The sequence below is a fragment of the Conger conger genome, chromosome 16 (assembly GCF_963514075.1).
Source record: "Conger conger chromosome 16, fConCon1.1, whole genome shotgun sequence".
Taxonomy (NCBI): domain Eukaryota; kingdom Metazoa; phylum Chordata; class Actinopteri; order Anguilliformes; family Congridae; genus Conger; species Conger conger.
Window position 1 is genome coordinate 33431971 of NC_083775.1, and position 11818 is coordinate 33443788.

General features: G+C 43.7%; 1 protein-coding gene across 1 annotated transcript; it reads right to left on the reverse strand.

Annotated features, from left to right (window-relative positions):
- Positions 1–1209: 1209 nt before the first annotated feature.
- LOC133114328 (tripartite motif-containing protein 16-like) lies at positions 1210–5077 on the reverse strand. The gene is made up of 5 exons (XM_061223614.1): positions 4786–5077; positions 4324–4557; positions 4003–4162; positions 3341–3391; positions 1210–2560 (listed from the first exon to the last, which is right to left on the reverse strand). The coding sequence occupies exons 1-5, from the start codon at positions 4891–4893 to the stop codon at positions 2031–2033; spliced, it is 1083 nt and encodes a 360-aa protein (XP_061079598.1). The 5' UTR covers positions 4894–5077; the 3' UTR covers positions 1210–2030.
- Between the last annotated feature and the right edge of the window lie 6741 nt (positions 5078–11818).

The window sequence follows — 11818 nt, forward strand, 5'->3', positions numbered from 1 at the left end:
CAGTGCAGTATAAGGTGATTCTCAACATGTTTGGTTTTGTTTATTGTGTTCAGTAAGGGCTGTCTATGTGCCAGCCTTCCATGGTGATGTACCCATTACCAGACTTGTGACAGTCAATTACCATCTGTCTCTTCCAAATGGACAGTTTGGCTTTGGCTGAAATGCCAAAAGCATGACAAAGGCATTTTGCATGTTTGTTCACCACTAGTGAAACATGAAGTGATGGAGTGACACAATAAGGTTCCCGAACTTATTTACAATAATTGTGACGGTTCCCAATAATTTTGCCACCTATAGGTTCAGAAAGGAAGGAAGGAAAGCTTCTTCCCTTCTGCTGGCTCTCCAGGGTGAGGGGCTGGTGTGAGTCACTCGTGTGCCTGTGCTGGCCTCTCTTCCCAGGGCACTGTGAGCTCCATGAGCTGTTTCACGCCTCTCGACCAGACCATGTCTGGACTGAGGCTTGTGTTGGTCATTTCCTCCACACATTTTAGTTACCTCTTGAGATCCACCAGCATCTCCCAGTCAGCTGCTGTGTAGAGCTCTTCAAAGTTTTTGGTGCACTCTCCCTTGTTCTGAGAAACTTACTGAATACAGAGATTATTAAACCATCTGGATTACTTTTTCAACAAACCGTACCTGTCCCACTACTTCAGCCAATGCACCTATTTTAAAGATCTTTGAGTCAATCCAACACTGCCAACAAGCTCCCTGTATCTCTGTGACCTCATTCTCTATAGTGGGTGTGGCCAAATAGAAACTGACTGACCATGTTCCTGACTGAGTGAGTCATATGCTCACTCAAATGTGTCAGTGATTCTGGAGTCCCAGAAGCACCCCTGGTTGTTTCAGTTTGTCTCATGTACAGGAGCATTTATCACCATATCCAGCAGAGGGCGGCAGTGAGCTGCATACTAAGAACAGCCTTCCCTGTCCTGTGATGTCTATACATTTTAGATCTGCTGTTGACACAGTTATTTTTTTTGACAACAAAGAAACAATATAATTTTGTTCCAAAACCCTGCTGGAGCTCCCCTCCTCACTGCCTACCGCTGTGGGTCCTCCAGAGGGCTGCTTGGCGCTCCTGTTTTGCCCTCTTTCCCTGCTATACTTAAACAGTACTCTCCTTCTCTTGAGCCCTCCACCTAATTTAAACATGAGGATATCAAATGTAAGTTTCTTTCACCATAGAAAACCCCTGTAGACAGTGGCTTAGTGAATTAAGTTTTTATTGAAGATTTTTCATAAAGAATCAGAAATAACTTGCACAAAAAATATATAGGATACATGTTTTTTGAATTGTAATGATTCATTTAAAGGCAGTTCCATTTTGTAGTGAAATCAGCTTCTTACAGTAAAGACAATAACCCCTCCCATTCTGGCCAGCCAACCCCACATTGGTACAAAGACACGTGAACATAAACTACAGAATGACTTTCTGTCAACAGAGTAATTATTACAAAGCGTTATAAGTCTTGTGTGGAAGAAGCAGAAATAAAAGCATTTTCCACACCCACATATTTCCTGTCTTATTCCAGCTTTATCTCTGTTCAGTTTCTGATCCATTATTTTGATCTTTTTCTCCATGTCAGGATGGAGGACTGAATTGAAGGCCTCTTGCAGTCCACTGGGTTAATGAGTGTTCAGAATTCAGCTCACATATTTATTAAACGGACAGTGCAGGTAATCCTTTTGACAGAAAAAGATGTTCCACCTGTTTTTCACGATTTAATCATATTATAATCCCCATAATGTACAATTTCCCAATTTACAATTTTGCTCAGAACTGTGTAAAATGTGCTCCTCTGACCCCAGTGTGGTAGAGGTGTAGAGGTGTGTAAAATGTGCTCCTCTGACCCCAGTGTGGTAGAGGTGTAGAACTGTGTAAAATGTGCTCCTCTGACCCCAGTGTGGTAGAGGTGTAGAGGTGTGCCCCTCATCAGACCCTCAACTTTCATCTTTTATGTTTTATTTACTTCTCCTCCCTTTCTCCCTGCAGTGTTTTTCTCTCACTCTGGTTACAGCTGGTCTCATCAAAGATCACACAGTTTTACAGAACTTCCCAAACTAACCCAGTACCCAGGATAGAGGGGCTGAGTGAATGTGGTCTGGACTCTGTGCAGGAGGGATATTGTGTCAGAGACGCTGTAGAAGGACAGAGTTCCTGCCCTGTGATCCAGGTACACTCCTATTCTGGAGGAGGAGGGGGGGACAGGGATATCAGTGCTAACTTTATTGTGCCTGAAAAAGTAACTGGAGAGAGCGCGGTAAAAACTCCAGGACAGGTTATTATTTCCCAGACCACACTGATGACCCTGTCCTTCTTTCCTGCTGATGTGTTTATATGACATGGCTAAACAAACCCAATCCCCACTCCACTCAGTCTCCCAGTAACAGCGTCCAGACAGACCCTCTCTGCACAGGACTTGTGCCGTGCCATCAAATCTCTCTGGATGATCAGGATATGACTGGCTCTCTCTCACATGGGTCACCACTCTGTTCCCCTCTGACAGACGCAGGTTTTTATACACTGTGTTGGGGTCCAGTGTGAGCTGACAGGAATCTGATAGAGGAGAAAGTTTAGATTTAATATGAGGACAGGTAAGGTCTGTCTATAAGTCATTATTTTCTCCATACTATCAGTGTACAGCATTTATTCATTCATTATCCTAACCCGCTTAGCCTGAAAAGGGTCACAGGGGGGCTGGAGCCTATCCCAGCATACATTGGGCGAAAGGCAGGAATACACCCTGGACAGGTCACCAGTCCATCACGGGGCACACACACCATTCACTCACACCTCTGGGCAATTTAGACTCTCCAATCAGTCTAACCTGCATGTCTTTGGACTGTGGGAGGAAACCAGAGTACCCGGAGGAAACCCACACAAACACGGGGAGAACATGCAAACTCCACACAGAGAGGCCCCGGCCAACAGGGATTCGAACCCAGGACCTCCTTGCTGTGAGGCAGCAGTGCTACCCACTGCACCATCCGTGCCGCCAAGTGTACAGCATGATTTAATTTATTTTCCATCTCCACATGTGTGTACAGTATGCATGTGTGTTCATGATTGTTTCAGAGGAAATACACAATGATGGAATAGGAGAAGTTATGATAAATGTTTTGTAATGAAAATACTTGTTTTAGGGTACATTTCAAGTGTAATACCTTATTAAATAGACAGTGTGTGTGTGTGAGTGTGTGAGTGTGTGTGTGTGTGTGTGTGTGTGTGTGTGTGTGTGTGAGTGTGTGAGTGTGTGTGTGTGTGAGTTTGTGAGTGTGTGTGTGTGTGTGTGTGTGTTTCTGTGTGTCAGCTCAGAGTTTCAGAGTGAGCACTCACACTGTAAGAAATCCTCTCTGGTCCTGGGCTCTACAGTAGGGACGTTTTTCACTGCAGAGACAGAGTGAGAGAAAAATGCACTTCATTGGTTTTGTGTGGAATGAAAGCTGGTTAAAATACAGTACTGTGCAACAGTCTAAGGCACCTGTATAACACTGTCCAGATAAGATTCTTTCAAAATAATTCAATGAACGGTCCTAAATAAACGTACTATACATTTTACATTACATTTCAGTAATTTGGCAGAATAGTTAAAAACTGAATCAAATCAATATTTTTTGCGACCACCCTTCGGCGTTAAAACTGCATCACTTCTCTGAGATAGCCAACACTGTCCTGCAGTTCTATAAGACAATCAGCAGGGAGGTTGTTCCAAGCATGTTGGAGAACTTCTGTTCTTCTGCAGGCTTTGGTTGGCTCCTTGCTTCTGATCTCAGTTTTTAGGTAAAAAGTAGTCAATTGCTTACAGTAACATGTTACTTTTTTAAATTAAATACTAAAATGTCTCTGTAAAATGAAATCTTTTGGAAAATTTATATTTGGAAATCTCAAATGTGTTCTTTTATACTAGCACACAGAAAAAAAGAAAAGAAAAAAAAAGTCTTGGGTGCCTAAGGCTTCTGCACAGTACTGTATATTTTGCTCATTAAAGTTTTTTCAACCTGATTGAGAAACTTTGACCAGTTCCCCCTTGCAGATATCCTCCAGTCGCTCTTTCAGTTCAGAGACAGATTTCCTCACAGCCTCAAAAGACACATGTGGACTGACAGTGATGCTGGGTAAGTCTGCAGGTCCAGGAGGGGCACAGAGAGACTGACAGCTCTACAGACAGACAGACAGACAGACAGACAGACAGACAGAGAACAGTCTCATTACATATTGCTGTGCAGATACCAGGAGCTGATCTTTGTAAATTAGGAACACACATCACCAAGCATGTACAATGTACATAGTGCAGACTGTCAGAGAGCCAGTGATGTTACCTGGAGGAAATGTATGTGGTCCTCTGTGTGTGAAAGCTGCTCCAGCTCAGCATCTCTCCTCCTCAGCTCAGCAATCTCCTGCTCCAGTCGCTCCAGGAGTCCTTCAGCCCGACTGACTTCAGCCTTCTCCTGATCTCTGATCAGCTCTTTCACCTCAGAGCACCTTCTCTCAATGGAGCGGATCATCTCAGAAAAGATCCTCTCATTGTCGTCCACTGCAGCCTGTGCAGAGCGCTGTTAGGAGACACAGAGAGAGAAGGCCTGTACATTTTAACTAGGCCTTACACTCAGCCCTTATATGGACCCCAGAGAGCTTGTTCCCCACAGTGTGGCTCAGTGAGCTTCAGCCCCACAGAGCTGGAATGTGGTCCAACACTGGGCTCCTCACTGACTGACTGGAGGAGAGCCCTGACTGAGCTCCAACATAGTCAGCTGTGGTGTTCTCCTCTGGTCAGTACCCACCTTGAGTGACTGCACAGCCTGCCTCAGATCCTGCAGCTCCTTCTCTCTCTCCTGGATTCTCTGCTGGAACTTACTCTGTGTTACCCCCAGCTGCTTCTGTGGACACATTATTTTTATGTAACATGTTAACAAGGTACAGTATATCCTGTTTTCAACTACATCATCATATTCCAAATTAAACAGGACTATGACATGTTTCAAAAGCTCATTGATGCGGGGGGCGCCGTGGCTCAGGCAGTAAGAGCAGTCATCTGGCAGTCGGAGGGTTGCCGGTTCGATCCCCCGCCTGGGCTGTGTCAAAGTGTCCCTGAGCAAGACACCTAACCCCCCAAATGCTCCTGACTATCTGTTCGGCGCCTTGCATGGCAGTCAATCGCCGTCAGTGTGTGAGTGTGTGTATGAATGGGTGGATGAGAAGCATCAATTTTACAGCGCTTTGGATAAAGGCATGATATTAATTCCAACCATTTACCATTTACTGTGTGTAGCATTGCCTTTACCACACCAACAAGTTATCGTGTTTGAATCCTAGATGATGGCCTTTCTGTTTTTAGTTCTCTTTTTGCCCAAATGGATTTCCTCTTTGTACTCTGTTTTTCCCCCACAGTCCAAAGACATGGAGGTTAGGCTAACAGGAGAGTCTAAACTACATTAGGTAGATAAAGAAAAATAAATCCAGTCTGTCTCTCTCACTCTCCCACTCACTCCTGTAGCTGAGGGGTGCACTGCATCAACACCACTGTGTCCTTGTTTGTAGAATCTGATCTTCGGTCCATAGTGTTTACATTACATGTCCTGCATGTGACCTGTGTGCTTATATGTCCCTGCGGCTTGTATGGTGCTGAAGTGCACAGAGTACAGATACCAACATGGAGCCCAGTGAAGTTACAGTTACGTTCAGTTTTTTATAAGTCCTGTGTGTCAAATAACTCTGCAACAGTAAGGGTTCACATTGCCCACCTTGTGGGTTGGAGGAGAGTGTTGCAGGGAGAGGCCGAAGGAGTGGATTAGTGGTAGGAAGGCAGCAGCCTGGGAGGCTTCAAGGTGGATGTTGAAGTCTCCAAGGAGAATCAGTGGGGTGCCATCCTCAGGGAAGGAGCTGACAACTTTCACTTACTTTACCTTAGGCTCTATAATGAGATGTTTCTCATAGATTTTTCATATTTATGAAAAATATTTTAAAAAGGGTTGTAATTTTGGAAACAATGTGAAGGCGACAACCAAAGTGGCAAACTATTCCTATTACAATGATTGTGTGTTTATCTGAACTATTGGTCTCAATTTCACATTCTCAACCCCAGACATAAGAGGTCAAAAGATCTTAACATTATAGGAGTGTCAATGTTTAATATTTCACTCTTGTGTTTTCTTCAGGGTCAAAATTGACCCGCCAATATGATCTTTTTTCAACTTTAAATTTGATGATGCAGTTTGTGATGAGTTACAGGCTTTTTCTTCATTCAAAATAGATTTGGGGTTTTAAATTCAATTTTGTGGCTTTATTTTAGGAGTTGAGTGAAGGTGGATCATTTTGTACCCTTAAGACAAGGGGTGCATCGAGAATGTTGAGACTGCACAAGGGTTAAATGTAATATTTACTGCTCGCCCAGTTGAGAGAAGGCTTTGGATGCACAGCTGGAATCAGGAGTGTTGGAACTGTGTTGTGCACTCTTTCAGTGACTCCTATTGGTGGGACATTTTTAGGATATCCAGAGCGACGTACAATTGATTAGACTAAGCAGGAGACAATATCCCCTGGGAGTAATGTGGAGTGAAGGGCCTTGATCAAGGGCCCAACAGCTGTGCGGATCTTATTGTGGCTACACCAGGGATCGAACCACCGACCTTGCATGTCCCAGTCGTGTACCTTAACCACTATGCTACAGGCCACCTTTGCTTCCTGTTTACTGCTTTATTGCTGTGTACTTCAAACCTGTAATATGTAAACATTCAACATATTCCATGAAATACAATTGATAAGTATGCAGGTTGTCACTCCAATCACTGTAATTATGTGTCAGAGCTCCAGTCCCTACCTGTTTCTCTGTCCATTCTGCTGCAGCTGAGACTGTATCATGGCCTCTGTGTTCATGCATCGTACACAGCAGACAGATACACTGCTGATCGGAACGACAGTAAACTTCCAGCAGTCTGTCATGATGAGAACAGATCTTCTCCTGCAGGTTTCCAGTGGCTTTGACCAGTTTGTGCTTCTTAAAGGCAGGAGATTCATAGTGAGGCTGGAGGTGAGTTTCACAGTAAGAGGCCAGACACATCAGACAGGATTTAACGGCTTTGCGCTTTCTCCCAGCGCAGACATTGCACACCCTATCTCCAGGTCCAGCATAGCAGTGAGCAGGAGGAGCAGCTTGGAATCCTGTCTTCTTCAGTTTCTCCACCACGTCAGCCAGTATGGTGTTTTTTCTTAAAACAGGCCTTGGGAAGAAAGTCTCTCTGCACTGGGGACAGCTGAAGACACCAGTATGATTATCCTGATCCCAGCAGCCCTTAATACAGCCCAAACAGTAACTGTGTCCACAGGGAATAGTCGCTGGATTCTTCAGTAGATCCAGACAGATCGAACAGCTGAACTGGTCTTGATCCACTGAGACACTGGCTTCAGCCATTCTGCCTCTCACACGGACAGAGAGTTGAGTTTCTGTTTCTCTGAAACTGCGTGGCAGAGAGAGAGAGAGCGGGAATTATTTCCTGGTTCTGTGCACAGCTGCAGGAGGTGTGGTGTTGGACTGAGGCCAGGCTGAGCAGAGCAGTGAGTGTAGAGAGAGCAGACTTTCAGTAAGTCATCAAACACAATCTCTCAAGTGCGGTGAAGTTAGTTTTGTGTTTGATTTTCGATTTTCAGACTTCAATAGCCCTTCAACGAAATGGACCACAGTGCGCAAAATAACTTTTTCATAATCAGAGGAGCTCAGAGAACGCAGCACAACACTTTGTTTGATCTTTTATTGCACATTTAAGATTACAAAAACATTTTTGTCAATAGCAAAAAAAAGTGGTTGTCAAATAAAAATGTTGAGAACTTTCTAACCACAGAGCTCAGAGTGCTGAAATAATACCTTGGTGATCAGGAGGACATGAACATATGTTAATATTTCAATAGCTTCCAGGTCACATGACCTATTAACTCCAGACCAATGGAGCTCCATATTCATTCTACTATCAATCCTTAAAATTGATATTATTTTCAATGGAAAAATTATGTTTTCGTTTTAAATAGCTTCCAGGTCACATGACCCATGGACTCAAAACCAATATGGATCCTTCAATAGATCCAGACAAATTGGACAGCACAACTGGGCTTGATCCATAAGTTTCAGTACAGAATGGTGTATAGTTTCTCTAAATATTTTTGAGGAAGAAGGGAAGATGTTTCTGGTTCTGAGCCGGCCCGCCTAGATACTAACCTTATTTTAATCCACACACAGGGACAGGGACTGAGTTTAGTTTAGTTTCTGTGAAACGTCATGACAGAGAGAGTGGGAGTGACTTCCTGGATGTGCCAACAGTTGCAGGAGGTGTAGTGAGGAGAGGCTGAGCAGAGTAGAGTCAAGCCATGATACAACAGTCACCCTTTTCTGCGCACACTGACAGAGACAGCGTTTAGTTTAGTTTCTCTGAAATGGCATGATAGAGAGAGTGGCTTCCTGCCAACAGTTCCAGAAGGTATGGTGAGCAGAGGCTGACTAGAGTAGGCATTGTGAAGAGAGAGATGTGATCTGTCTGGTCATCCCTGTTCTATCCCTCAGGTTTAGAGATGGACTCAAGCCAGAGTACAAAGACAGTGGGAACTGTAGCAGCACTGAGCTTGCAGTCACTAAGGCATCGCTCTGTCATTCGATACCGTTGCACACCATGGCCTGGGGATCACACTCCGGTCCTGCCAGATCCAAGTATGGCGGGCCCATGAGGGAGAGGCATAATTGGGCCGCTGCTCCGAGGGTGTGGGGAGTGACTCGGAGGGGAGGTTTGGAGGTGTGGTGGTATGGTCAGGAGAAGGCCACAAAACAGAGGAAGAGCCAGAAGAGGCATATTGTACTCAGTTACTGTAAAATTGATTCTCAGCAAGTGAGATTTTTGTCCAGTCTCTTACAAGTGGTGTTTTACATATTTCAGTCTTAAATATTGTACTGAAGAAAGAGAGACTAATTTGAAGTTAGTGGAACAAATGCTCTCCCAAAGAAAATGTTCCCTGTCATGACAGTCTCTCTAACCATTTTGACTGTCTTGATTTCAAACAATGATAAAGGGACTTTTCATTTTGATCACACTGAGTAATTGAAATAATGAGTTCAAGATTTCGAGTGAGGGACGCACTTTTGGTGGGGAACCATAATGTTTCACCGTATGCATGAAATGTTTCGGCAAATGCTCCTAAAAATTTTTTTGGGAAATGGGCCAAAGCGATTGAGAAAAACTTTAAAGGAAAAAAAAACTAATAACATTGGCTACAGCTAACGCCATTCAATTAGCAGCAATGTGATTCATTTTCTCTCTGGCCCTCCATTGATAACAGTGCCTGCCAATCACCTTGCAGGACCTTCACTTGGCAGAGATGCAGCTTGCTTGAATCTATTATTGCAGTTTATTAAGCCTCAATCTCCCGATTGACATTAATTCAAAACTATGACTTAACACTGGCAAATTTATGCTATTTTGGACAGTACTTTTAAATTGTAAAATTTCTTCACACTGAACGAATTGGTCTCTCATGACTCTGGTATGCAGTGTGCATGATCTGGTGCTCATAGGCATCCATGGAAATGATAAGCTGAAGCTGTCTCCAGGTCTTGTATATCTCGATGGACACTCCTCACTGTTTAACTCTGGGGAGTATACTAAAAAAGGAAGCTTCACAATCCCAAGGATTCTTAGCATTTGCTGGGTTCGCAAAAGCAACAACTGTAACCAGCCTGAACCGCTATCACAAACGTTTGTGATGACACGCTTTGTTAATAAAGCTTTCCCCATAAAAGTGGCAGGATCAGCAGATATTAACCAACCCTACAGCAGTACTGATCACTGATATGGAAGGATTTAATGATGAATACAAAGACCAGTTAACAATTATAATGTAAGCCAGTCATAAGTAACATTTGGTGTCATACGCTCGTCAGCTTGCTGACTTACCCCTCCTGGAGCATACATTGTTAGCCCCCACCTTTTGGCACACATGCCTGTGGGGGAGAGCTAGAGAAGGATTCCTGGAGCCCCCCTTCTCTCACATTCCTTACAGGGTTTGAGCACAGGAATACTGGAGATGGCATAAAGATGTTTCATGATAATCAGAATATTGTAATGTTTGGTGTTATTCTGATTGGTTCAGTCCAACTGGTGTAATGGTCTAGTTTTTGTAACAGTCTACCTTTGATATCATAAGCATTCAGGAGCCAAGGGGAAATTGGGCAAAAGCTGTCTCTGTAGAAGCCATTTGTTTTAGGTCCCTGACTAAGGTCTCACTGGTGGGAGTTTGGCGTATAGATTACAGATGGGTGACCCGTTTTTAGGGTCAAGAACTAAGTCCTGGATTTCGGAGATAAGGAGAAGAAACCAAGCAATCTGGGGTTGTGTCTCCTTTCCTTTAATTCACCCAAATCAGGTTTATCCAAAAGGTATATTACCATGAGAGGCACAAATACATATTTACAGCATAATGCAGTTACCATGAAAACTCCCAACTACAGCATTCATAGATATGATGGGGCGGCCTGTAGCATAGTGGTTAAGGTCAGGAAGGGCTGCCATTTGTGAGGGGCTTGAGAGCCGGTGTTTCTGTTCAATGTTGTTTAGACTACCTTTTGGGGAGTCTCGGGCAAAGATAAGGGAAAGATGTATGAGTGGTCCAAGGGCAGTTGGGTCATGGGAAAAGAATCCTCCAGAACATTGGCGACCTCCCTATGACCCCATACCTGGTCACTTCCAAGGGGGAAGACTCCGGACAATGCCACAGTGTCCTCATTTGGGCACTGCTGTCATTACACCGGTGACTGCTCTCCTAGATTAAATATTCAACACTGCTATTAAGATAGTAAATAGACCCGGTAAAATCTTGAAAACATTGTACATGTGATCCTTGTATTATTGCATTAAGTCTTATGTAATGGTAACAGGAATTGCATGTAAAATGTAATATCAGGAGGGAAGTTTCATGATAACTGCAACATAATAAAACATAAGGGTAATCTGTTTGGTAAATCTGTGGTAGTTAAACGATCGGTGACACACGGCTCTTGTAATTTGGTGCGAAGGGAACCCATGGGCGTTACGGCGCTGGTTCCTATCAAATTAGCTCTAAGGAGCCGAGTTAGTACTACGCCAACCTGGGCTCGCAACTATCATGGCAGTTTTGCATGTATTGTGTTGGCTGTGTTCTCCACCGAACTGAGATTTCAGCAATAATGCTAATCCCGGGAACATCTATTGAGTAATGGTGGCGCAGGTACGAGTCGAGTGTAATCACTCCCGAGGTTCACGTAAGTTTCAAACCCAAATTTCTCAATTCTAATCTTAAATGGAGTCAGATAAATGAGTAAAACTATAATACCCATTAAGCTTACAACATGGCCCCGTTTGAGAACGGAGAATATTAAGAATTGTACTGGCTTACAGGCCAGCCGTAAGCGGGATATGGGGCAAGTCAATCCATATCGTAATTGTGCTCTGTTCTTGGATGGAGGATAATAATTAACCCTACTAATATTCTCCCAGCAACGCCAGAAGGACAAGCACGCAAAATCCCTTTCGGCCCCCGCTAAATTCCGTCATTGGGTTACCGTGGGGTTTTACAATAATAATAAAAAATGGAAACTAGCACTCTCTTCCAGTCATAATTTCAATGATGTTTGGCAAACTCAACATGTTTGGTTTTGTTTATTGTGTTCAGTAAGGGCTGTCTATGTGCCAGCCTTCCATGGTGATCTACCCATTACCAGACTTGTGACAGTCAATTACCATCAGTCTCTTCCAAATGGACAGTTCTTTGGCTTTGGCTGAAATGCCAAAAGCATGACAAAGG

Bases quoted from the DNA above. Each gene is read 5' to 3' on its own strand.
- LOC133114328 (XM_061223614.1), bottom strand. From the start codon at position 4,893: ATGTGTCCACAGAAGCAGCTGGGGGTAACACAGAGTAAGTTCCAGCAG. The intron at 4,558-4,785 runs GTGGGTACTGAC...GTCTCCTAACAG, and splicing joins AGGCTGTGCAGTCACTCAAG to CGCTCTGCACAGGCTGCAGT. The intron at 2,561-3,340 runs GTGAGTGCTCAC...CTCCTCTATCAG, and splicing joins CAGAGAGGATTTCTTACAGT to ATTCCTGTCAGCTCACACTG.